Below are 27,603 nucleotides of genomic sequence, written 5' to 3' on the forward strand. Positions count from 1 at the left end.
TTCCTTGATATCTCTGGATACTCTTTTGTGTGCTCTTCCCCTCGAGGCGTAACTGTTATCAGACAAAAATAATAAAATAGTTTCCACATCCTTGGGTATTTGTGAAAAGCATGTTTTCGTTACTTCTTCGTGCTTGTCCATTGACTGTCTTTAATTCTTTGTACATGATCCAAGTCTTTGATCATGTAGTGTATTCCCTGTGGGCTTGACCTGCACACCCGTGGAGATCCTGTAAAGGCAGCAAAGCTCTGCATATTATGGCGTCACATGGACACTTCTTTGAAGGTTAGGAGTCTGTCTCCAAGCCATGGGGTAGAGAAATCCCTCCATTAGCTGCTAATTTGACAAGGATTTTTTTCCAGGGTGTTTTCTTACTGAAATTATTCTACAGGTAGCAGTAACTGACACTTTAATGTTGGTGGTTTTGCTGCTCAGTACCAACTGATCTATGGTGTTGTGTTGCTTTTGTAACTGTGCCAAGGAATTAATGATTACTGAGTTTTATTGTGGGGAGAGAAAAAAACTGAAGCAATCCATTCTGACAGAAAACCTGACCCTTATTGAGGATTAACTCAAATTCATTTATTTACCAACATATGCACAGAAATCATATCATCCCTAAAATCCTTCTTTGCTAGATACCATCAGCTTGCCTACAGTATTCCCTTTATTAAAAATCTGTTGTGACCTTCTTTACATTAATATTTCTACTTCATTTGAGTTTCTACCACTCCAATATTTTGCAATGCTTTCCTGATCTACCTTGCTGATCAAATACACTTTAATCAATGCAGCACTGATATTATCAGCTTGATCATTTGCTCTTAAACAAACACAATATCCTAGCCAAAATGATTTGATTAAGCTTGTACATGGAAACATAATGTGAGCTTTTATTATCCTTGGTTTATTGAGAGCAAAGCCGTAGTGTTTAGTGAATATTTATTTTAGACATGAAGCATCAGTGTTGGAGAGGGACAAGTTTAGCTTTATAATTACGCTGTACTCTACATAGATAGAGTTACGCATATAGATTTACAGGAGAGAAACGTGTGTAGATGTACACATGAGAGTAAGCAGCACACATGATGTATGCTAATTACATTGCCTAATTCAATTCCAAAAGGTGCTTAGATACTGTAGTGACTGAGTGGTAAAGAACAGAGTTTTGCAATGATGGTTTTTATTGCCTGAGAATGCCTCAAGCACTGCAAATAGGACTTTGGCGGTAGATTCAAAGAAGAACAAAGTTTTCAATCTTCCTGACTCTAACCTCAGTAAATGTGTTTTCTCATAGAACAAGGTGGGAAGGAGGATAAGCTACTGATGCCAGATATTGATGAAAGGCATATTTGTTCTGAAAAGACTCTCAAAACAGCTTTCTTTGATGATGATTGTGGTCTCTTTTTGCTGAGTGGGTGACTGTCAGCAGCAGTTTGACAAGATGTGATTCCCATTCAGAAATTATAATTATGTGATCGTGTGGAGTTTAAATTCTTGTTCCTTATGATCTGTCATAGTTTGTGAGGCACTGCCCCACCCGTCATTCCTTCCCAGCAGACACACAGTTGTCCCATTGTGCTCTGAGAAATCCACGTTGAGGAATTTTCATTTCATAGAGGATGTTGGTAATCGCTCTTCATGGAGTTTTCCAAACTTAGGTAGAGCATAAGTCATTCATGAATAGGGCTTTTGCTAAGATATTTGGGCTTTCTGGCTCTAGTGGTAAGAGTCTTTCCCACAAACAAGAGTGCAATTGTTCCAACTGGATTTTGTTTTTTAATCTTTTTATTCTCATTTCGTGGGCTTTCCTGTTAATTTTGGTCTTGCTGACTTTTAGCTGCATGTTGTATGCATGTTTAAAATGATATGTTTATGGGATCCTGTCTTCTTCCTTATCTTACTAATCAGATTTTTCATGGCCTGTGACTGTACAATTAAATAACTGTGCTTTGGTAATACAGAAATGGAGATTGTCACCTCTTTTGCATGGCTTTGGTTATGTCATATTGTCTGAAAAGTCTCAAAAAACTGGGTAATACCCAGTGCATTTCAAGAATCTGAGTAGAAAGGAGCCTTGTCCCCAAATCTAATTGTATTTTCATTACGTCAGTGATATATTGATGAGTACTATAAGCCACTTGGCAAAAGCTGTGACTATTTCACAATTTGGTCATGTTTCTTCAGTCACCTTGGATATGTATGCAGTCTTCCACAGTCAGTAGGGATAGTCTCTTAAGGGTTGGACTTTGTTAAGGCAAAAACAGGTACAGAAAATCAGAGAAAGAAAACCACACATGGCTCCAAATTAATTGAGAACTGGAGATTGCTGAGTAGGTAGTTTTGTTGGCTTATCGTAATGCAGTGACGCAGAAGGAGTCTTTCAAGTGGCCCAGTCTTTTCTTTCTTACAGATGATCAGTAAAACAGGAAAATTGGTAAGGATGACATAAGGGCTCATACCACCATCATGCCTCATACTTGTCCAGCCTGATCTGTGGAAAAAGAATGAATTTGAATCTCCAATACCTTGTACTTTCTAGAGAATTTAAATTCAGGCCAAGTTAAGCAAAGTTTGTGGACACATTGCATATCAGTAGGTGTCACACTGTTGGGATTGAGTTAGCTTATACCTGAGTCCAGGGAGCCAGTCTCAGAGTATCTGCGGAATTCAGAATTTCAGTGTTATGGGCGCACGTAGTGACAGTTCCTTTGGGCATCTGGTTCTTGAAGGTTGCTGAGCATGCTAGCCATTCTGTTGTGTTTCTTACACAGTATTCATTATTTTATTGTTTTACTCTTTTTTTCCCCAACAGTTTATTGTTGTGCATCATTCCCTTCATACAACAAGCGCGTCTGACAGACCCTCTTCCTTTGACCTTCATACCTCTGAACATCCTGTTGCCTCTGCTACCCCGATTCTTCTGTTGCCTTTCTTCCTTCCCTGCTGGAAAAGAACCTTTGTTTTTTCTGACTGAGATTTTGGCTTCCTTTCTTTTTGAACTTTCACATTCTCTTCTAATTACTATTGATTATTTTTGGCTGAGGTTCATTTCATACTCATTTGTGAGATGTATGCTCCAGAAATGAATGCTGTGTTACATAAATCTATATATCAGCCTCAGAAGCATTATCTGTACATTTGTCTGTTCTTTTTTGAAGGATTCTCTTTACTTTGAGTCATGGTTTAATTTGATTTGGTGTTTCAAAGAGCGTGTGGTATGGGGGAAGGGTGTCTCTCAGTACTATCTGAAGATTTCATGAAAACTCCCTAAAAACATTTTTTTTTTTTCCTATTAGCCTAGGTATAGCATTTTACATTCTCAAATATATCTTATTTTTCCTTCATTGCATATGTTTTGTTCCTTTGAAACAAAAGTAGAACTGGGCATGGCCTAGTTAAGTTGAAGTACAGGATTCTTTCTGTATCTTGGCTATCATTCAAGATGCGAAGAAAAAAGGAACTAGAAAGATCTGTCTGATTAAAAGAAGCCTAAATAATACTAAGAATCAGTACCAAATATACTGATTCATAGGCTTTACATGTGCTTTCATCCTGGTGCTTAGTATGATTAATTTTATCTTGATGTTGGAGTCATTCTATGGCACTCAAGGTGTGTGTTCTATTTCTGTAACAAACGATGCAAATGCTCTTTGCTCAAGATAAATCTCGTTCCATGACTCTCCTTTTTACAGTTGTAATAGGAATATTCAGTGAGTTATAATTAAAATATCAGCTACAGGAATGTACTTACCAAAAATTTATTTGCACTGAAGAAATTTCTTCGTGTGAGTGGCCCATAAGGCATGTATTTTTAATCATTTTGAATTATAAACATACATTTTATGAGTTGCAATGGTGCACACACCCAGAACTGTTCTGACCTCACATGTGCCATGATTTAAGACACTTACGCTTCTTAAATTAGTGAGTTGCAATACAGAAGCCTAATTTAAATGATGAAAAATTATTGTTTTACCCTCAAGCAAACAATCATGTTCATCTTGAATCCTTTCCAGGTAGGCAAAATGGAGAATAACAAAACAAAGCATTCCTACATGTGAAACATGACTAGAAAGGGTTTTGATGCCTTTTAATACAAATATGACATGCAGTTAATAAGTTTTAAGTGATGCCTAAGAATATATATTTAATACCCTAAGGTATTCTAATAAAAGTGGAGTGGAATTGATCTGTCTATGCTGCCAGGTACTTTGTTATAGTTTCTTAAGACAAGACAATAGTTTAATTGTACGCCTTCTCAAAAAAAAAAAAAAAAAAAAAAAAAAAAGTGGATATACACAATGTGAAAATTAAGAACCTAATTTACCTATTCTTATTACTGTATTTACATCCCATTTGTAACTCCACAGAGTTACATGCCCCATGGAGTTAAGACTAGAATACGAACCGAATAATGAAGTGGTAAAACAAAGGGGTTTGTATTGAGTACAGTGTAAAAGTGCAGTATACTGTAAAAGCAGTCCTTTGCATTTACACGAGTTCAGCTTATTGGAAGGTCAACTTTTTAACTAAGTCACAGTTTTGATGAAAAGGTTTCCTTGCCGTGAAAGAATGCAGCTATAATCATCACCACCTATCTGGTAAATTTGCTTTAAAAAGCTGTTTCCAGATGGTCTGCTTGAGTTTGAAAGTGCTATGGGTAAAAACTCAGAAATTCGTTGCTCATCCTTAATTTATTTCATTTTTGTATTAAAATGCCAAATTTGCCTCTTTTGCCTTTTTTTTCCCCATCTTTGTAGAAATTTGCATTTTCCATGAAATTTCTGTGTAAAATTGTGATGACCAGTTCTAACTGCTAGCTCTGAACTTAAGAAAAACTGAACTTTAAGAAGAATTGATTTTTTTTTTAAAAAAGAACAAAAACATAAGTTCTTCCTTGTTCTAGTTCACTCTTCGTTTCTTCAAGTTTTAGAGATGCCAGGTACATACATATAGTATTAAATGGTAAAAAAAGAAAAAAGAAAAGCTGTATCTTTACAAGAAATCATCTTAGTTATAAGCAGTTGTGCTCATGCTCCAACATTAGCATGTTTAAAACCTCCCTTTATTATATACAGTGTGGGAATGAACTTCCAATGGCACTCATTATATCCAAATCTATTCAATGGAAGCGCATAGATAAGCTATTTCATGACTGTTAATTCATTAATAATGTGTGTATGAGGGGGTAGAGCATTCAAGCAAAGTGAGACCATGGGAACATGAACTTGATGGAAGTTTGGTTTGCAGGCACCAGCTCGGCACTGAGGTGCGCTCAGGGAATCCCTCCTTGCTCCATGCCTTACCCAGGGTTTCTGAAGCCACCTCAGTTCTGTTTCTGGAAATGAATGAGTATGTTTGTTATTTTCAGTGACTGGAAGAAGCGACGGTTTAGTTCAGTTTGATGGAGTCTTAAGGTAGCAGAGATATAAATGTGCATTGGCATAGTTTTATGCCTTTCATTTTATCTACAGAGACAAGAGAAGTGTAACGAGAATGAGATGGAGAAGATGATAATAAATTGACTGCTATGCTAGACCTCTCCATCAAAATGGTCTTACCAGAGTTAGTAAGAAATTTAAGTTATTCATCACTTTTCTGCACTACCAAACAGCATTGCTGAAAGACTGTACTTCAGGGAGGAATACTTTTCTATCTGGGGTGAAAGAAAGAAAGAAAACACAAAAACCCCTAACAGCTGGGAAGAGTTTGAGTGTGGTAAGTAAATGCAGTGTTAGCATATGGATCAAAATAACTTCCAGTTTTATGACTCTGGTGGCTGTGACATTCAGTCCCTTTAGGAAATAAGGACAGATGTATGATTAATGATTACTACCATTTTGATGCATGATAAATGTCCTCATCCCCTACAAAATCCTGTGAGTTATTAACAGATTAGGCTTCGTGGCGGACAGATTTTACTGACCAGATATTTCAAACTTTTTTATTTTATGTTGACCACCAGAGGGAGCCAGCGTTGTCAAAAATCTGCAGTAAGTTGCAAGTAAGGACAATGCTAAAGGTGAATCTTAAACTATAAGTATCATCACATTTATGCAAATAATTTCAGCCTTTAAGAAACTCATAAACATAAATGGAGTTTACAGAGTTCTTTTGTTCATTAACTAAAAATAAAAGTAGTTTTTCTGTTATTTTAATCAATTTAATCACAAATTTGAAACCAAATCATATTTGCATATGATGCTACTGTGATGGCATTTTCCAGACATGACCTCAAAATTTAACTCTAGGTGTGTTTGCAAAGGGTGTTGGCATGTTTTGTTACTTATTACAGTGCAGATATTGCCTGTGTATTTATTGTAGCCTGTGCCCAAGGTGTGGAAATCAGTGCATACAGCTGATGTATGTGCTGAAGAGCAAGTACATAGGAGTTGGCCACATTGAGTGTAGATCTAAAAGGATGTGTTCTATTAAGAATGCTTATCAGCATGAGTTGTAGCATTTCAAAGGTGTGTGTAGATGGTTTTAGTGTCCATCCTCTTCCACAGTCAAGTGACTTCGTTACCAGCAATTCAGTCATTCAGTCATCTTCAAACCAAAGATTCAGAGACTCTCCCAGCACCCTTAAATATTTTTCTACATGAAATTCTGTCTTTTTTAATGACTTATCTTTGAGAATTGAAATGTATGCTGTCTTTTGCGCTGAGCAACTGGAATTTTTTCTTTTCCAGCAACAGAGCTGCAGAATACTAAGCTTTGAATTAATTCCATTTTTATCTGTAGAAAATATGCTCTATCTGTCCATAACTGAAACTTATTCTGAATGAGGTGGGGAGAGAATATTTTAAATATATCTGTGAAAGAAGAAATTATGTCTTTTTTTGTTCAGTTTTTAAAGAGGGTTATTTGTAGCTGGCTGTGGGGTCTAACGTTCTCAAATAGGTGGTGAGGAGAGTGAAAGGCAGATAGATGATCCGGTCAAAATGATGTGGTAGATTGCAAAGGCTTGTGATGCATCTATTTATTAAACATGGCCATGCAGTCTATCATATGCCCATCATCTGTCCCTGTATTCTGCATATTTAAAGTCCGCACTGTGGGTGTGATTCTTACATGCTCATTCTTTGCATTTAAGCCCTCCTTTCAGTTCCATCGCAGTATAAAGTGCCTCAGTGTGAGAGTTGTTCTCAGCGTGTGTATATAAAACAGCATTTCTGTCTCCCTAACTTGGCTTCTCATCACTACCGTGACTCTCAATATATATTTAGTTCATGCAGTAGGCACCATTTAACTTTCCATACTAAAATACATGTTATTTTAGAAGACAGAATGTAACTTATTCCATCCCTCCAAAATTACAGCCATGTTGTTTTCTAATGTCATTGCAAAACTATGAACTCCCCCCTCAGGGACAGTGAGACAAACTTGCTGTCACTGTTTACACACTTCTTCACGTATCTCATGCATAGTATGCAGATAAGCTTCTCTGGCCATACAGGCACTATACAGAAGTCCACTGCTGAAATATGTAAGAAGTTGACAGAACAAAAAGCGACGCAATTAATTTCTTGCTCATGCAGAAGAGCTTATTCATAATGATCTTTGCTGTGTTTTGCTGAGATGGAGAAGGGTAAGGGTGGTCTTGTATTTTTCTGGGCACAAATAAGCTGCGTGGTGACGTTTATTGCGTGTTCTTCTGTAATGGTTTAACTACAGGTGGTGAACGGCTGTTAAAAGGATCTAGCCCAGTAGCAAGAGCTGTGTCAGAACCAGATGATACACTGGCTGTACATAATTGTTAAGTCCTTTATATCCTTTGAATGTGCCTTAAACATCAGGGATTTATTTTTCTATTCAGTTCCAGTAAGCAGATTCTAAATCGTGGTCACTAAATCTCTGTCATTTTTCTCATGACTGGAGAAAGCACTGAAGAAGGAGATGCAGTCCTCTGTAAAGGTAACAGCATAAAGCGTGTATGTTGCATTCCCTTACATGTTCACTCAGCTTGCTGTCAGAGTACTGGAAATAATACCAGAGACTTTGCAGACTTGGAGCAGAAGTTGGCCCTGGTGTAATTCCTTTGAATATAACAAAATATTTTCTGGTTAGAGTAAGCAAGGGACTGGACACCAGTGAATCAAATTGTCTTTCTAATCTCATTTCCTCATATTTAGCTCTTTGCTTATTTATCTACTTCATAATGTGTGGAGTAAAACTTAGCTTCCCATTTCCCACTCTGACTAAATATTAAAAAGTTTCTCTTCTTCTAACTCCCTTGAAGCCCAATTCTGCCATACAAGTGGTCTGTGGATAAACTTTGTTTATTCTGAGTGAAACCAAATTCCCTGTTTTCCTCTTCCTTAGTCAGAGTAAGAGATTAACTTTGTGAGTCTCACCTTTAATAACTGGGTAGCATCTTAAATGTACTCTGTGGGACTTCTAGAAACTGTCACACCCATACCAGTGGAGAAACTTTCATTTACTCACTAGCAAGCTGGACTAAACATCTGTGTCCAGCCAAGTACGTGCACATGGTGTGACTGTGTGTGTCTCCGAGCTTCAGTCCCTAGTACAGATTGGAAGTTAGGCTTCATTTACACGTAATGGACCAAATCAAACAGGGTGGTTGGTGTTCAAAATGGCATGAAAATCTGTGGTACAAGATCCTACTGATTCAAGTGTAGTCATGACACAGAGATGCAGAAAGCAAACGGTTGAAAATCTTGTGTTTTCTGTACCAGGTAGATGATAATGCTCATACCAAACTACTCGTCCAACCTCAAAGATACTCATACTCAGCTTTTCCTATTACCACTTCTAAGCCAGTAAGCACTCACTAAGATGACTGCCTGCTTTCTTCTAAGAAATTGAGAATTCTGTCCATGCACATTCACTTCTGGGTTTTAGGGCCTGAGGGAGCAAAAGGCTGAGAGTGGAGACAGAGCCTCTTTTGTCAGCTCCTTTTGTGGATTCCATAATTGGTTCCTGGCATGGATAAAAGAATTACTTTCCAACCTACTGTACCATAAGCGAAGGTGGGGTGTAATGGAGGACAAAGACCTAAAGAAGATGGAGGAAAGAATGAGAAAGGAACACTGTAACTGCAAATATTTTTTATAAGACTATTGTGATTAAAAGATGAAAGTAAAACTGCTAAAAATATATGGAACCTGTCATAAGCAGTGGTAGGGGAATAGTTAATATTTTTCATTCAAGCTTATTATGAAGGTTATTATTGATACCTAATTTTAAAAAAGTTTTCCTCAATTTTTGCACTTGATAAGGCGTTGAAAAAAAATTTTTTTTACTTTGTAAAACATTGAAAATTAATGAAAATTTTTTCTCAGCCAAAATCTATTCTTAAACTGTTCCTATATGGGAAAGTCTTTGACAAGAATTCAAGAATTCTTATCATTCGTAATCTGTAGGAATTATAAAGAATTATATAAGAAATGTATGAACATTCTAAAAAGCTAAAGTACTGGGAAAGTTTTAGAATTCACAGTAAGAATTTTCTGCAGTTGGCTGTTGATTGTAACAAAAGGAGCAGTGTGGAAGCTAAATAGACTTTTCAGCTTGACTCTTTATGAAGGCAGCTTAATAGTGGCCAGCTGAGTGCTCTAGAAGGGCCAGCCCATGTCGCTTCTTGTTATTAGAGAGCAGAAACGTATATTAGAGAACTATCGGAAGAACGCATTACTATCTCAGTTTTATCTGACACTCTTTTTGGGTACTGACAGTCTCTCAGACATGTTCAATCAGTGATCAGGAATGACATGATTGTCCTTTGCCCGGTAAAACTTAGCCTGCTTTCCTCCCAGAGAAAGGAATTTATTTTTTTTTTTCCCCAAAAGAAATATTATTTTGGTTAAACACAACATGTATGGATATTTTCATGATCAGTCACGATTTAAAAATATATGGGTTTTTTTTACTTCTTTTCTACTTGCTTTCAGAAACAGCTGTGCTGATTAACTGACCGGTCTGTTAAAGAAACTTTGAGGTTTAAGTGTCCGAGTTTTCCAAATGAAAACATTTGGTCAAAGGAAGAAAAAAAAACACGCATATACTGTAATTTGCTTGTTTGCTCCACTCCCCTGTGGACATGCCCAGCTTCCTTTGTACCTGGCAACTTTCCTGTTCTGTATTCATCAAGCTAATCGATATGATTCAGATGTTCCTCAAATAAAATCATTTGTCTTCAGTTTACTCCTACAAGGGACACAGATTGTACTAAAAAGGCCTTTTTACACTCTCAGGGTACACAAAATACATGTCACTGTTCATAATACAAGGCTTTGGCAGCACACTGGTTGAATTTTTTTACACAAAAAAATCCTTGCACAAGGCAACTCCTTGCAGTTTTCCAGGAGTTAAATTAGTGCCTGTGAGAAAATTAGCAGACTGAAAGCACAGAAGTCTTTAAACTTACATGCCATGATGTGAAGAGTAATAACAAGCCGCCAACTCAATTCTGCACTGGTCTGATAGGGGCTACTCTAAGGTGCAAGGGTTATGATGAGCAATCAGGAGAGTGAAGATAAGGTTAGAGCATTACAGTATAAACTGTACTGTACAAACTGGTACAGTAACCTGTCACGCATGTGTAAAATTTTCCAAGCACAATCGTTGCATAGGTTTTTTGGGGATAAAAACCAAAATCTTTAAAAGAGATACTTATAAAGGAAGAGATAGATGGAGAAGGAGATCTCATCACTTTGCTTTTAAAAGACAACTTGAATACTTAACTTAAGATTTGTGTTTCCTTTTCTTGTTCTTTGTTTTCTACTTTTCCTCCTCCAGACCCCATCAGGTAATTCCTTGAGCAGTTCCTGCTTTAATTACTCAGTTCTCTAGACATTTAAAAAAAGATAAACTCTGGAGTTTTGTTGTAGCTTGTAGCCTTTGTCTCTCTGTCATGAGATGAATAAATAGATAGATATTCTTTCTCTAATAATTTATAAAGGTTCTTCTACTTCTTGATGAAACTCATGGAATTGAATTTTAGCACTGTTACCCTTCCTGACTAATTCAGAAAAAAAAAATGGCCAATTTTTAGGATTTAAAAGTTAGAGAGTTTCATAGACAAACTCATAAACCTACATCAGTGTGATGTTCTCAATTTTATTTTTGTGAGAACTGAGACTAAAAATTAAAAACAGAAAATTCAGAATTTTGCGTAGGAAAAATGAGCTTTTATGCTGATCATATTCAGAATTAAACCCATTAACTTAGGTGAAAAATTTCCCAAACTAGTGTGTCTGTTCTGAGGATATGCTCATAGTGAACCATCATATTCTAGAAATGGCCCTGCTCCAGACAGGCACTTAAGCATGCTTAATCGGGTACCCCATTATACAGCATGCACGTTATTATTGAATGAACTGTGTAAATGAAAGTCTTAAAATGCTTCACGTGAATAAAAATGCAGATAGATTTTCCCTGTGGAGATTCTTCCCATGGAGGAGATACCTGCAGCTCTGCATTTTTATCAGTAAGTGGTCCGATCCAGCTCCCACTGCAGTCAGTGGCAAAACCCACCTGATTAAATGGAAGCAGGACCCGATGCTAACAGTAAAATATGAAAGGGAAAAAATTTATTCCAAGTCAGTGCTGAGATGAAGACCCATTTCCAAAGAAGAGCTTTTCTTCCATGAGGGTACTGGTCACAGGAGTGCCAGAGAAGGTATTGCCATTAACATTTTGCTATACACAAACCATTACAAAGCGTAACATCCGCTTACGACGTTTGCCTATTTGCATTATCTCCTGCTGGCATTCTAAGTTAGCAGGGAAGGAGAGCCTGAGAGCAAAGCACAATTGATGAGATAGCTTGCTTCAGAAGAGGACTGTGAAGGAATGAGCCAAATTCAGCTCTAACTTAGGTATTCTCATCTCTGCTTAAGTCTGAAATGACCTGATCTAGTCCATGTGTTGTCAAAGGGTGTATGACATGCAGACATGACTCTGCTTGACAGCAGAGCTGTTCTGTGAGCACCATGTTCTCCACCTGTCCCGTATTCCCTCCTAACTAAGCTCCTGATGAGAAAGTTCTCACCGTTGTGCATGTCTGAAAAAGGTAAAGGTGGCTAGAGCCTGAATAGGAATTTGTGGTACTCAGCAATTGATTCCTGCCCCATGCAGTGATTTCTTGGCTATGTCTATGTTATTGGAAAAAACAGCTGTCCTTTAGTGTCCTTCCTACAAGTAGTGGCCTCTATGGGCCTTTACGCAGCTTGTCAGTAGCTCTTACCTGACAGCACAGTCCCAAGCAGTGTGTTTTGTGACAAGCATCCTGGTCTTGCTGCCCTTGGTTTGCACACTGCCCAGCAGGAAGTCTCATCTGCAGGACAGCCAAGAAGTGTCGATTGATAATAGCGCAATGCTGCTCTGAGGGGTCTTATGCAAGATCTTCAGGGAGAGACTTCGTACGCTCTGGTCTTCGATTTCGTTAGCTACGAGAGAAATTGAGTGTGAATGCATAGTAAAACGTGAAAATCCTTAATTCAGAAAAGAAGTATGCTTTTATAGGATAGAATATTCCTCCAAATGTAACTGACAAAGTAAATCACAACCAAACTATATTGAAGGGTCTGCTGGAGTTTGAACTTTGGAGAGGAAGCAGGTGTTCTGTTGATGATGGTCCGAGAGGGAAATAGTCTGGTAATGTACAACAAAGGAGGTAAGAGTGAGCTTTGTGTCGTTGCACTACAGACATGTATGAAAAGATTTTCATATCTAAATTTGGAGCTAGCTACTGCAAAGGTATTTATATTATTGGTGGTTAGTCTGAAGTGTGTTTTGACCAGTTAAATGGAGTTATATTGTGCTGTCCTAATTGTAAGTTAGACAAGTGGTTTGTGCATGAAACATTTCATTTTCTCAGGGCTCTGTCTGACTTCAGGCAGTGCTATCGGTACTGTTCTGAACTAAGATAGAAGGTGATGTAAGGAAGCATGATGGATGCACTGAGTGGGGAACCAAAGGGAAACATCGTGGTTCTGAATGGACTGAGGTGCTGTGAGGATGAATGAAAACTCAGCAAAAACTCAACAAGGTGATGAAATTCCATTTAGTTATCCTCCACTCCAGTCCAAAGTTCGCTCTTAGCTGTTGCTATTAAATGAAACAAGTTTTTGGGGGTTTTTTTGCCCTTACTGCACAATAAATCTGTATTGTTAGGAAGGCACCACACATATTTTCTTCTCACTTGCGCAGTATTTCTCATAGAAGCACTTATATGCACAAAACAAGTATACTTTGTCCTGGAATCAGAACTAAGCTGTTCAAAATTTTTTACTTGTATGCATGTTGTTCCTGATGGCCTCAGTAACAGAGAGTCAATTACAGATAAACCTTATTCTTTTCCACAGTTCTCAACTTCTAAATCACTTTCAATCAGAAATAAATGCACAGTTGTGAGTGGAATGGTATCTCTGTAACACAGAATGAGTTCCTAAATCCCACAAGTGTGTGGGTATGCATGTTTGGTTTAGGAGGTTTTTTTTTGTCTTTTCCTTGCTGAGCTTGCTAGCAGCTAGTCTCTGGGGAAAGAAAATACAGTTACAATGCAAAAGTGTTTTATGGTTCTTTTCCCTGGATTGTGCTGGCAATAGGAAACTGTAGTGCAGATTTGATGAAATTGTTAACAGTAAAGACAGCAAAGAAGGGAGTGAATTGACAAGAAGAGAATGGACAGGGAAAATGATGGAGAAGTTTAAGAAGAAATGTTGAGCAAATGGCCTTTTCTTCTGTGGTCCTAAAAATCACCTAATTAAACATTGTTTTATTGCATAGGTGCACTAATCATTTCTGGTTTTAATCATTATACCGCATACGCTTTTCAGACAATTTTACAGTCTGTACTCAAAGGTGGCTCATGAAAATCACCTTCGCAGTCCATTTGTTTAGATTCTGCAGCATACTTGAGTTGAAGCCAACCACCTCTGTAAAGGATTCAGATTACCAAAATCTATCACTTATGACTAATAATTGCTAGCAAAATGTGGAGAGTGGTTTATTTCTCCATCAGGCTTATTATATCAGACAGTTTCTGTTAGATCTAGAGTTTCTTTTCCCACAAAGGCCTCCAAAGAGCCCCAGTATTGATCACAACATGTTTCTAGTATTACATATGATGATTTATAAAGTACAACTCTGAAGCTATCTATTGTATACACTTAAATATACTTCCACATTATCCTGCTTCTTTAATCTGTGCTGTCTGTTTGTTCATAGTCTTTTGAGCTGCACAGGTGAGGCACACTGCCTTGCTCCTCGCACATAAGTAAGGAGAGCCAGGAAAGCATCCTGTATGTAGTTCTGGCTTACTCTTAAAAAGTGACACCATCATGCTTCATGGTGTGTAATAGGAGGTGGAAAACTCACACTATTAACTCATTTTTCTCCAAGCATGGTGATAGTTTTCTTAAATTAATCAAAAGAAAAATCTATCTACTTGCACACTTGGTCTTGTTTGCAGTAAAGAACATTTTGCTCTTCGTGTCGCGTTTGCAAAGGATTGGAATCCGTTATGTCTGATCTTGTAGAAGAAGGTTGAGCAGTTGAGGGCTATACTGTGGAGTCATCAGAGCCTTAAGATAAGGTCTTTGTAAAACGAAGGAACTAGTGAAAAGTGAGTTTGAAAGAATGCCAGAAGGGGAAGGATAACAATCATTATAACAACAGTAGGAGTATTTTAGGACATATCAGTTTTATAGAGGCCAGAGAGATTTCTGTAGTCATTGAAGAAAGGATTGTGGGGAAAAAAATTAGGGATAATAAAGTCCTATGTGTTAATTTCCTATTTAAAAATCTGTTACATTATTTTGAACTTTTTTTTCTCTGTTTTCTTGTGTGGCAGATGGTAAAACTGGAGGTCTGAAATGGGAAGAGGTAGCAGCCATTTACTTGAGTTGATAGTTTCTGGTTGCAGATTTTTTGCAGTAAGAAGAACTGCATTTAAAGAACCTGTTGGCAAAGAAAACATGTATGGGACAAAAGGCTAGGAAGGAGACTGATAATACCTCATTATATGAGAACTGCGAGTCACATGCGTGACTGCATGAATCAGCAACGTGCCCTCATGGTGATGAAGCACTAACCACATACTGAATTGCACTAGCAAGAACACAGCCAGCAGATCAAGGGAAAGGATTACTCCCTTCTGCTTGGCTGTCTTGAAGCCACATGTGTGCTCATTGTCCAAATGTGGGCTCAGTCTTGCATTCTCTCAGACAAGATACTGACAAACCAGACCAAAGGCAGCAGCCTGGTAGAAGGTCTCTGAAATGGCTGGAGCACATGTACATGGAGGTGCTGAGGTGCACAGGACTTTTTGATCCTGCTAAAGGGAAGGATAATGAGGATTTGAATGCTGTAGTGCAGGACGAGGAAGGCAGAGCCAGATTCTTCTCAGAGGTTCACTGCAAAAGGCTAAGAGGCAGCAATAGCAAGTTGGACTGAGGAAAAGAAATTAATTTGGCATAAGAAAAAGTTCATCTTGGGGAGAAGCTGTAATGTTGCCTAGGGAATGATTTTTGATTTTCTAGAATGTCTGTGGTGTCTCTGTGCTTGAAGATTTTAGGAACTCAGCAGATCAAGGCCATGAACAGCCTCATCTAAGCTGCATGTTAGCCTTGCTCTGAGGAGGATGTTCACCTAGGTGACCTCCAGAGGTACTTCTTGAATGAAATTTTTCTGGAATTCTATTAGCTAAATGAACTGAGGCTACTAAGCTGACCTACATCTTCATTTTGGAGGACTGAAGTTGTAAAGCATCCTCACCATCACATTCCGTGGGCACATCTTCAGCCGCTGCAGGGCAGTTATGGGAACTGAAAAGAATGCATCAGAGCTCAGTCTGTTCCCTGACTTCCCTAATTCTATTGTTAATGAATAACAGTGCTATTATGTAAATAATTAGTATTTAAATTTAAAAAGTGAAAGTAAGCATGCAGGCTCAAGTATACCAAGAAACATGTTGAATGTAAATTGCCATAAATTCAGAGAAGATAGCCCATTCTGTCTTGTTCTTTAACTGAACCTATACTTCACGTACAAGTTTTTGATAGATGAGCAGAATGAGTAAAATATAACCAGTGCACATTGTACCTGTGTGAAAATTCTTACACTGGTCCTGCGTTGCTTATTTTTATAATCTCTGTTAATCACTGCCATAATTCCCCATCTTTTTCCACGAGGCTTCTTCCAAGTACGTGAAAAAATGCACACTTTCTTGAACACTGATCTTTACTTTGTACTGCCAGTGCAAAGAATTAGAGCAACTTTTTGCCTTGCTAAGTTTTAAGTACTGTCAGTAAAATAATTGTGTTGCAATTTGGGCATCATTATAAGAATTATTATTCTTTAACATGATGAAGTTTGTAATATTTTTAACAATTTTAGTGTAATAGGCCATTTGAACTACAGCAGAGCAATTTCAATCCGTGAAAAGAAAGTTTTTTTCTCAGTGGAACAAGTGGTGAAAGAAATTGGAAAATAATTGCCAACCGCTTAGGGAGAACTTAGAGGAATTATAGGAAATCTGCATCTCTAAAATCAGTACGAAGTTCCAGTTTTTCACATCAGCTGCTATCTCTTGAAAAATGCCTTTGGTTGTAGTCTGTCTTTGAATGTGACAGTAAACAACCAGCAGTGTCATAAAAGCAGGAGGGAGGTCGCAGCTCTTAGTGAACAGTTGCACTTTGTCAAGAGAAGACATATGCCTTGTATATAGTGGACTCTGAGGGAGGGGTGGTTTGGTCTTCAGTGTTGTGGACTTGGGTTCTGATTTCATACATCTGGGTGAGACGTGCATCTTTTGAACACTTCAATCTGATCTCAGTCCTGTTTGAAGTAGGTGGTGGTTATTTTCTATCAGTAATCAAAGTGAGGATTTCACCCATGATTGTCATTTAGTACTGAGTTTAGTCTTCATTTCTGAAAGTGTGTATTGGCATTTAAACCAGGTGTTTATCTATCTCTCCGTCACTGGCATTCTGTGTGAGTAATATGTACATATATGCAGGATCAAGCAGCACAAGCGCAGATATGGCTCTTCTGAACTCAGAGCTCAGTGTTCTCCTAATTACTTACAGCTTATTGAGATTAAAGCAACGAAATCTCTTTTGTATTAAACAAGAAGCTTGCATTCTTTACTGATGAGCTACTCTCCCCTTTGCTTCCTGATGATCAGGGGCAACATTCCTGCTAACAGCTTCCCCAAGAAAGCCGTTGTCGGTTGTGGTTGACCTAATTGTGCAGCGACAGGCCTGGTGCTGGGGAGCAGGGCAGAGCTGTGGCAGGGCACTCCTCTGGGCCTTGCAGCATCTCCTCCTGTTGTCCTGAGTAGGTGCAGGGCAGTGCAAGGCATGGAGGAACGCTGACTGAAGCTGTGGATGAGATATTACACAGAAATTTTAGTAGAGTTGGAGACCATAATCCACTTGAAGTCAGGAGTTGAACTCCATGATCCCTGTGGGACTGTTACAGCTCAGGGTATCCATAGTTGTAAGTGGGTTATGTCTGACTGAAAGAAGAGCTTGGCACTGTTACTCCTTCAGAAATTCAGACAGTCTTCCGAGGTACAGCACTGTTTCAGTAGTATGCTGTCTGTGGCAATCGTTTTTTGTGTGCCAGGTCATGGAGTAAAAGCTCAGTTTTCTGTATCTCAACCCGGATGTTTTGTGTCTGCATAAGATCTTGAAAATCAGAAGCCAAACTGAAATGTTGTTAGCATTATGACAGAGAAGAGAGCATCAAATAGTAAATTTTTCCTTCGTTTGGCCACAGACTTACTTCAGTTGGCTGCCACTACTCTGGTCATACAGTGCTCAGTGTGTGGTGTTTTTTGTGCATGCACACTCAGTGTGAGGAGAAGATACACAAAAATTGTAGGACAGAATTGCATCTGCTACTGCTCATTACCTGGTCATCTGTGTAAGACTAGAAAGCTGTAGAAGCTAGTTTCTGATTGCCCAAGTCAAGACCACTCAATATGTTGAGGTGGACTTTTTGCGTTGTGTGTTCTCTGAGGAAACTGCTGTGTCCTCGTGTGGCCTGGACATCCTAGTTTGCACAGTGCATAGTTTGCACTGGTGAAGACTTGTTCAGGTGTGTGAAAGGAAGAACAGGTTCTTACTTCAACCATCCAAGGATAGCTCCAATTCACAACAGCTGAAAGATAACATAGAACTTCAGCTGTCAATATTCACATGTGTGCCCACGTGTTAAGATAAGCAGTAGTGATAATCAAAATGTTTTACCTCATCAAGCAACTCTGTTGACATGTGTTAATGCTGGAATTAAAGGATCTTCTCTGTGAAGATAAAAGATGAGGGAACTGCTTCAACAAAAGTGATAGACTTGAAGTGAGAGAGTCATTTTGGTTTTTCATGGGAATTTAATCACTGAATTGAAAGGTGTCTTTCTGTATTCCCGTCGTTTAGATGTTGCTAAACAAGAAGGCTCTTACACTGAACAGGACGATTCAGCTGCCAAGACCCAGGCTAACTGATAGGGATCTGTTCACATGTGCGGACATTGATAAAAAGAGAATCAGTTTTCATTCTAATAGTATGTGTGAAGAACAGGCTGGGGTGTGGAGGTCCTGCGGCAGGGCACCTTGCTGGATAAAACCTCTGAGAGAAAAGGATTTCGCTACTGCAGTACGTGAGTGAGGCTGTGTGACCAAAGATCTATAATCTGAATCAGATGCCAGAAATAGTTGCAGGCAGGCAAAAGGAGGAGCAGGAAATGAGAGAGACAGCTCAAGAGGAAAAGCCTGCCACCCTGGTATCAGGAACTGGAAGCAGGTACTTTGTCACAAACTGCAGGATGAAGATCATTTATGGCATCCTGGTGACAAATGTTGTAGCCAGTATTATGTTGAGGTCCCTTTGCATCAAAATATACTGCATTGTGCATTGCTCCAAAACTTTATGTGTGCTTCTACTCTTTACTTTCCACTTGTGATTTCTTTGCTGTATCATACTGTACTTTGTTCTGTTTTTAACCTATTGTAACTTTTACTAATGCTTTGGTGGTAGATTGTTGCTGGGAATTTTTGTTTTTAATTAAAAGGCAAGCAGGCCATATACTCTTACCTATTCGTTCAGTGTATTTTTCCGTGGGTGTTTATTGCTGGGTGTTTAATGTCAAGTTATTCTTATTTCTCCTTGATACTGGTGTTGTCCTAATTGTAGTTCTGTCATGAGCATACTATAATCCATCAGTGTCACATAATTCATTCCTGTAATTGATATTTTTACAGGGAACAATCTCTTGGATTTAATCTGGAACCTGGAGTTAATGTTACAGAAAATAAGGTCAAAGAAATGGAGTAACATTACTTCCAAAGTCACAATAGAGTCTTTGGATCATCTCCCATCATTAATATTGATGCTTGACAGCACTTACAACTTGAATCATGATTTGTAACCCTATGAATTTTATTGCTTCTGCTGTCAGAAATCAATTTCAGTACTTAATGGTGTCTTGTAACCTCAGTCAAGGAGAATGTTAGTTTGATTTTTATTTTAGTTTTACTCGAAGCTTCACTAAGTTACACCCTTCAAAGATTATTTTTGTAATACTTTTTTTTAACAAAGTTGCTGTCAGTTCCCTGACTTAAAGAGAATAGTTCTGTGTATACAGTGTGATACAGAATTATTTCTATGATTTTCATTGACATGTAGCTTCATGTATGCTTCAAAACTTGTAGATTATGACTTTAGAAATAGTGAAGTGTATGTTTAATCTTAGTCACACTTGTAGACATAGGACTCTTCATGTAATTAACATCTACCACAAATGTCTGCAAGATCAGAACATAACCAATTTTTTAACCTTCCTTTTGCTCATGGATGTTGAAGGAGAAAATGAGGCACACTTTTAATTATCAATTAAACATTCATATTAGTCTGTATTGATTCATTATGATCACAAGTAGTGTGTTTGAATTTGCTTCTGTCTTCAGTCACTCTCTGAAATTACTGATGTTATTAGCCATTCTCCTTTAATAGCGTGATTGCAGGGTGGAGTGCAGAGTTCTACATCACCTAAGGAAAATAACAAAATTGTATTTCTTACCAAAAAAAAACACCAACAGAACAAAATGTTTAAATGATGTGGTGCAAAAACACGCACAAAAAAAACCCGGTAACAACAGCCCACAAGTATTTCATAGGAAACAAACTAGATCAGAACATGAAAAACCATACAGTATCTAATCATCTCTCATCACTTGCAACTCTTAATACAATTAAGCATGCAAAGAGCGTATCCCTTGATTTCTTTTACATATGACTAAAAGCTGGGAAAGGTTCTGCTTTGAGTTGCGTCTACTTTTTTTTAACGCTACTTGATTTTTTATGCTTTGCTAAGAGATTATTGTTATTCACCCACTCAACACATAGGAAATTGAAAGATGGTAAAATAAAGTGACTCATCCTGTGGGCCATGTGTAGATTTATTATACCAATTCAGTGTCTTACCTGGGAAATGCTGCTCATTTTTATCTATGTGTAGTATTATGGGAGATAATTTGGCAAAATTTAAAAGGAGCAATTAGACAATGTCATCACAAGCCATAACAGGAATCATTTCTTGCATCCCATCATTTAAACTTTAGTTTAGTCGTCTCCAGAAACATTCAGCAAATATGGAGGAATGTCAGTTAGATTTCATCTGCACCTTCATATGCACTTCCATGTTAGGTGCCATGGTGTCAGACTGCCCCTCTGCTACCATCAGTCACATGGCAAAAAAATGTAATGAATATTGGTGGGAAGGTTTAACCTCTGCTCCCATACCAACATCTACCTCTGACATCATGAGACAACGTACTAAAATAGGAGGCTGTATTTTTAGAGCAGCCTTTGTACACAAATGTTGAGCTCTGGTCTATTGTACTGTTTCTAAAGGATTTCATGTGTTCATTTTCTTCTTACAAAGCAGTAGATCTCTGTATTTATTTTGTGACTACTTTCAACTAACTTTACTTGGTGTATTTCGTTTAGAGAGCCTGCTGCCTGCACATGATAATTTTTATGTAGTGGATGATACAGTTATGGAGCTATCAGAAGTAGAAGAAACAGCATCAGAAAGCAGCTGCTTTGCATCTGAGGACACTACTGAAGACTCAGGTGTAGTAAGCTCCCCATCTGACATTGTGTCACTGGATTCACAAAATGACAGTACGAAGTTGAGAGACATCAAGCTGGTGAATGGCTACGTGGACTCAGACGTGATCTATGGTACAGAGACTTGCTCTGTAAAGAACACGCACTGCGATAACGTGGGATATGCCAGTACTCCACACAGGTAAGAATTCATTTGAAGCCAACTCTTGGAAAATATTTTGCATGTCCTTCTTGCAGGGAGGCATTTAGGAAAGCCAGCTGCTGCTTCTACTTTCTTCTGCTCTTTCATAAACCAGTACCAAAGCCAGGTGACTCCTCCCATTGAAGAAAAACTGCGCCAAATCCCCTCCAGTGACATGCTTGTAGCAACAGGCAAAGGTCACTTTTCTGTTTGAACTTGTAGTTAAGTTTCTTGCTAAAGAGTGCTGCCCTCCAGAGTTAATTTCTCCCAAAAGTTTGAAGCAACTTTGTTACAATTTGGCTTCTGTTGTGGTTCTGATGGTATGTGAAGTACTTGAAGTGATATTTTGCATTGATCTAGAAAAATAACTTACAGGTCATAAATGGAAAAATTCATAAAATGGGAAAATTCAAGACATTTAAAGTCAAGTAGGAAAGGATATATTCCATGAAATCTGGGGGTTTATTTGTGGGTGTGTGCATGTACGTGCATATGTATGTTCACATACTGCTAGCTTCCACTGGTGTTGTACCTTGGTGTTTTTTTACACTTCTTTTTTTTTTTCTTTTTTTTTTTTTTGTATAAACAAACATTGTGCTGCAGTTCTGCAGGGAAGTACAAGAACCTGGAATTTAACTAGAAACTGCCCTCAATCAGAAGTGACTCTGACACTGTTTGTTTGCCAAAACTCACATAGTTGGTGGCAGGGCCACAGTGGGAACCCAAAATTTATAGGACTTTGCAAATACAAACTGGCCAAATAGGAAGGAAGCTGTGCCTTCAGCGAGGAGGGTGGCCTGGTAATACTGACAGGGATCCACTCTGTGTGATGCTGCCGAGTCATGGGACAGAGGCCAGAAATTCCTCTGAATTCTCAGTTGACACAAAGTCTGTGCTTTCTGGTCTGTCTCCATTCAGCTACTAATCTGTAGCCCCTTCATAAGAACATGTATCATGACCTAGTTATTTCCTTCCACACATTTCTGAGGGAGAACTTCATCCTGGATCATGCAGTGGATGATGAATTAGGTATAAACTAGGCCAAGTCAGTATTTAACATATTGGAACGATTTCAGGGCTTTTCTTTTCTCATCAATATCAAGGGGAACAGGGTCAAGTCTCATTGAGATACTTGTTCAGAAATACATTTTACTTCTGATTTTTCCTTCTGCAGTGTTTTAGGTCCTGAATATCAAACTGATATAGTTTGGAATATTAAATAGGCTGGTGTAGTAGTTACAGTTACCGTTCCAGACCTGATCCAAAAAAGCAACCCATTAATTTCAGTATTAAGATAATTAAGCAGTCCCAATTTTCCTTACAGTCAAGGATCTATAGGGTTAAGAAAACACACATGTACATTTAGGGGAAGAAAAAAAAAAAAAAAAAACATTGCCATAATACTGAGTGAAAACATCAAGGCAAAACACTGTAAGAAAATCCTAATCAATGGAAAATATTTTGGACTTTTTTTAGATTTTGGATTTGCTTTTGCCACATAAACAAACTAAATTTTTTATTTTTAATATTTGGAAAGGGTACTTAAAGAAGAGGCACCAGGACAGTGTGACACAGTGTGACACAAAACACATAATTATTAGAATTTGCAAAAGCTACTGACCTGGGGAACCATTTAATTGGCTGGTCAGCAGGGCTGCCACTTGCCAAGTGGGAGGATTGGAAGGTGGAAAGACATACAAGGCTGCAAGAGCACAGCCCATCATAATCAGGGAGGTCATGGTCCCCCCTGCTCTGCATCTGGGAGTCCAGTTCTATAGTACTGCATCCAGCCCCGAGAGAGGATGGCAAACTGCAGAAGGTCTGTAGGAGAGCCACAGAGTTGACAGGGTGCTGGAGATGAAAAGTATGAGGGGGAGAGAACTCTGGGGTTGCTCATCTAGCAAAAGCAATGCGGGTGTGGAGGGATCTGACTGCAGTCTCTCACCATACAAAAGGAGGACTGTGAGCAGAATCTGGATGCAGAGGCTTCTTGGGGTACACAGTGGAAGGAACGATAGTTACTAGCTGCTGTAAAGGAAATAAAAATGGAATATTAGGTGGAAATTCCTCAAAATAGGCAATGGAGCATGTTGCACAGAGACTTTGAGAAATCTCCGTGTCTGGAGGTTTTCAGAACGCAGCTAGACAAAGCCTTGGAAAGACTCAGCTGACTTTGAAAATATCCCTGCTTGGAGAAGCAGGTTGAACTAGGCTCCCAGTCTACACTTAGGTGATTTTAGTATTCTAAATATTCTGTATTTGTCTGATATGTCCATAATTCGACTAATTAATAAAGGACATAATTGGGTTGGAGATTCATGATCCTTGAGGTCCCTTCCAACCCAGGCCACTCTGTGGTTCTGTAATTAAAAAGGAGGGGAAATAGGAGATGGTTTTGTTGCTAAAGTAGAGGGTTTCATTAATTGTGGGTATTTTAGTCTCTGGGACAGCAAAATTATTTCAAAACAACTTTAAGGTAGAGCTGAAGTCTAACGTTTATAGTGGATTTTATTCTCATGGCAGCAACCGTGGAGACTGCCACAGAGAAGATGCTAATAGTAAAATCTTTAAACTTTTTTGCTCTGAATGTGCCAGCAATGTTTGAAGGTAAATCCAGTCCCACTGCTAACGTATTTTTGTAGAAAAAACAGAAAATCGTGCTCTTCTAAATCCTTTTGAGATTAACTTGCTGAGTTTTTAAAAGCCACTTCCCAAATGTAGAGGGGAGGACAAAATGGCCGTGGGTTTGTTTTTGTTTTTTAAGCTATTCATATTAAATTCTCCTTTTTCTGGGATTTAAATCAGTTCAGAGTACAGCATTTAGTACAGTCAAATTTGGAGTGCATCAATTTCAGCTGCTGTTGTCAGAGCAGCCACCACCCCAGTGATAAAATCTGCTGGGAGACCTGACATTATGTGAGTTCTTGTGATGAATGAGCTGCTTTGAGGACCAAAGCAGCCTTCTAAATTCCCAGACAAGTCAAAGTGCAGTTTGAATGAATAATCGATACCAAGCTACACAGAGTTTTAAATGTGTTTCAAAAACTACAGAACTTGAAGGAAAATTTTACATGGAGTTTCACAAATCTTTTATTTCTTTTTCCAGTCCGTGTACCAAGATCTAACTCAGTTCTAAAAGGAAAATATGAAAAGATAAATTTAGAGAACATGTCAATACTATAAAGAAACAATAGTTAGCAGAAGTGAAATAGCGTCCTCCTTGAGTCTGAGCTCCACTGAAGCCAGAAATTGTAGTTAATTTGGCCCAGGGTTGGGGGGAAAAAAAAGTTAATAAAAATCATGGAAATATTTGGCTTTGAATTGTAAAGCTAGCAAAAACTGGGGCTTTTTACCCTGTGAAATAACTATAATTCTGTATACTACAATCATTTTGTACTCTGTGGGTAATAAGAACTACCCTTAAAGTGGAAGCAGATTATATTTAGAGTGTGAAGAGGCTGTAAGGAAGGACCAAGTGATCTTTTGCTTATGCACCCTGACAAACTTTAGTGAAGAGCACAGTCAAGCCCACAGTTCTTCAGTATATTTGTTCTGAGATCTTAGACTGTGCTCCAGATCATGAAGAGTATTTTGTCATGTTGCTTATTTGGTTAATTGTATATGTATTTTTAAATTTATTTTTCTTGGAGCTTCTGGAACCATTCACTGCATGGAATGTGTGGTCTCAGTGCAGCAGAAATGTCTGATAGCTTTAGAATATCACAGCAGGGTCTGTACCTCATCTGTTACTGAAGTCAGGGATAGAGTGGAGTGCTGAGGGATGCAGTCTTCAATATGCAATAGGTTTGTCTGCATGTAGCAGCATAATAGTATGGACAGGGTAGTAAGTCATGTACAAACTTTGTACGTACAGAAATGGCAATTGCAACATATTATGAATCTTGTTCCTAAAGAAGATAGACAAATTTCTAAAAGAATGTCTCCAAAGCCCAGGGATTTCCAGTCCTCTGTAGTCTTGCTTTTCAGTATGTAAGAACCATTTGTATGTGCACTCTTTTTTGTTCTGTTTTGGGTTTCTTGTTTAAGCAGCCTTAATGCGAATAAACAGAAGAGTTAGTGTGCAGAGTACCAAATCACTCAACCCTTGGTTCTGCTTCTAATCTATTAAACCATCTTTGTCTCTGCCTCTGATATGCCTGTCAGCCACTTACTGTGTAAAATTCTGCACACAGTTATGATATCTCACAATATGTTTATACAGTGCCTGGTAGAGCAGAATCCTGATCTCAGCTGGAGGTGACACAGGATAACCCCTATAAATAATTGACTACATATGATATTGGCTGTGAATGTTATAGTAACTGCTGACTCTGAACACAGTACAACATAGTTCTCTTTCTTCTATCCTTCCTTACAGTTGATTTGTGTTATGTATCTGTTCACCAAATTTTAATATATAGTGTTAAATGAGTAACAAGAAAACCACAAAGAAGCTGAAATGTTGCTTATGTAGCAGTAAGCACATCTCATGATCTCACAGTGTTGCAACTCTGTCCTCCCATACCCCCTCCTTTCCCATCCCTTGTATGGTGTCATCATGCAAGCTCCTTGGGGCAGGGATCAGTCAATTTTATACGCCTATAAAGCATCCTGCACACCTACTGTCTCAAGCTTTATAAATAATTACACATTAAAAATTATTTTAAAATAATGTTATTAGGGATGCTAAGTCACATGCTCAAAGTTAGCTAACATTAATAAGACCGTGTAACCTTAGTTTCCCCCTTTTAACCTTAATTCCCCCCATTTTATGCACTATGATAAAGTCTCTCGTTAAATGGTCATACTCATTTTTTCTTTCTAAGTTTCAGAGCTCAATTAATGGAGCAGGTATACCAGTTTGCTCTCAGTTCACATTCTCTTCTAGAGCCAGGACCATTTAATTTCCTCTTGCTCTATCTTACTCATCACACTAGTATCCATGTGCCATGCAGACTTTAATTAATTTCTCATCCTAGTACTCATGTGAGGTGAAGAGGAGGCATTGTGGCATTATGTTACTGTAGAGAAAAAAAGTTGATGCACAGGGTCGAGGCAGACCAGTGACCGTGTAAACCACACAGGACCCATTTATGTCAGAGCGGTGAGCATTCAAACAGCATTTCATGTATCAGAATGCACCTCTCATTTCCTCCAGACTCTGTTCTTCAAAGGCATCTAAGTGTTTTGGCACAAATAAAATAACAGAATGCTAACAGGCATGATGCACGTTGTTGCCTTTGGACTGCCACCTATCAAAGGCGTAAGGTGTAGGTAGCTGAAAGAAGAGTTAAGGGGCCTTTAGAGTGGGTTGTCCTACCACTCAGAGCACTAAAATACTTCAAAATACAATATATTTTATTAAAGTTTAGAAAGGTTTCTGTGGGATTTTTTAAAATGTATGAACTTGCTGGTTTGAAAGCTGAATAAATGCATCATCATAAATAGTGAATTGTAAGGGACAATAAGACGAAATATTCTCCAAAGGCCTAAAAGGGATTTTCCTCTCCCTTGAGTTCCTCCTGTGTCAGTAGCCATGAAGGAGGATTATTTTTTCACGTACAGCTAATTGAGGGCGTAGGATGGGGGTGGGGGAACCCTGCAGAGATCAGTTCATGCTGTGGATCTGGACAGGGAGAATCCCGTTTCCTCCCTTTCTCTCGGGAGAATTTGTTACCTTTGGCTCTGGTTGTGGTAGCTGAGCTGTAGGGAGGAGAGGAAAAACTGTTCTCTTTGTTACCAACCTGAGAAATACTCAGCTGTTTGCTACAAAATTCTTTGGGTTTTGATGAGTTAGATTAAAACAAATGCTTGAAAGGATAGGGGTGGGTGAACTTGTTCTGCTTAATTTTCAGCCCATTCAAATTCAAATGTTACAAGGTTTTGTGTTCCACTTGGGAAGGACAGGGGGGAAAAAGAACTTGGTAGCTGGAGAGAATTTAATGATGAAGCAGGTCAGAGGAAGAGAAAGTAGAATTGTGAGTGGCAGAAGGCAGTCGGAAGGGAGGGAGAACTCTAATGAAAATAGCACTATGTATATATTTACACACATTTGTGTGCACAAATATACTCTGTATAGTTACTCGTCACTTGTAGCAATCTTAGAGAAATACTGGAAAGCTTTGTTTTGTCATTCCTCTGTAAGATAAGTTTCATTTTAGCTGGGTGGACATGTGTTTTACTTTTTTGGAAACAGAAAGGTACTGTTGATAGGGAGGAAGGAAGAGAAAGGGTTAATGTGACAGAGAGAACTTCGTGGGTGAAAAATTACTTAATTAAGCCCCAGATGTCTGACAGATTTGCAAGCCTCTGCTC

General features: G+C 38.4%; 1 protein-coding gene across 1 annotated transcript in view; it reads left to right on the forward strand.

Annotated features, from left to right (window-relative positions):
* COBL (cordon-bleu WH2 repeat protein) overlaps positions 1 to 27,603 on the forward strand; it is a gene marked incomplete at both ends in the record, with an annotated part of 147,503 nt that overhangs the window by 104,372 nt on the left and 15,528 nt on the right. The window contains one exon of the mRNA XM_079533895.1: positions 20,985 to 21,288. Coding sequence (XP_079390021.1) covers positions 20,985 to 21,288 — 304 coding nt within the window. The remainder of the gene's footprint in view (positions 1 to 20,984; positions 21,289 to 27,603) is intronic.

This window comes from Tetrao urogallus, assembly GCF_951394365.1.
Source record: "Tetrao urogallus genome assembly, chromosome: 3".
Classification (NCBI taxonomy): domain Eukaryota; kingdom Metazoa; phylum Chordata; class Aves; order Galliformes; family Phasianidae; genus Tetrao; species Tetrao urogallus.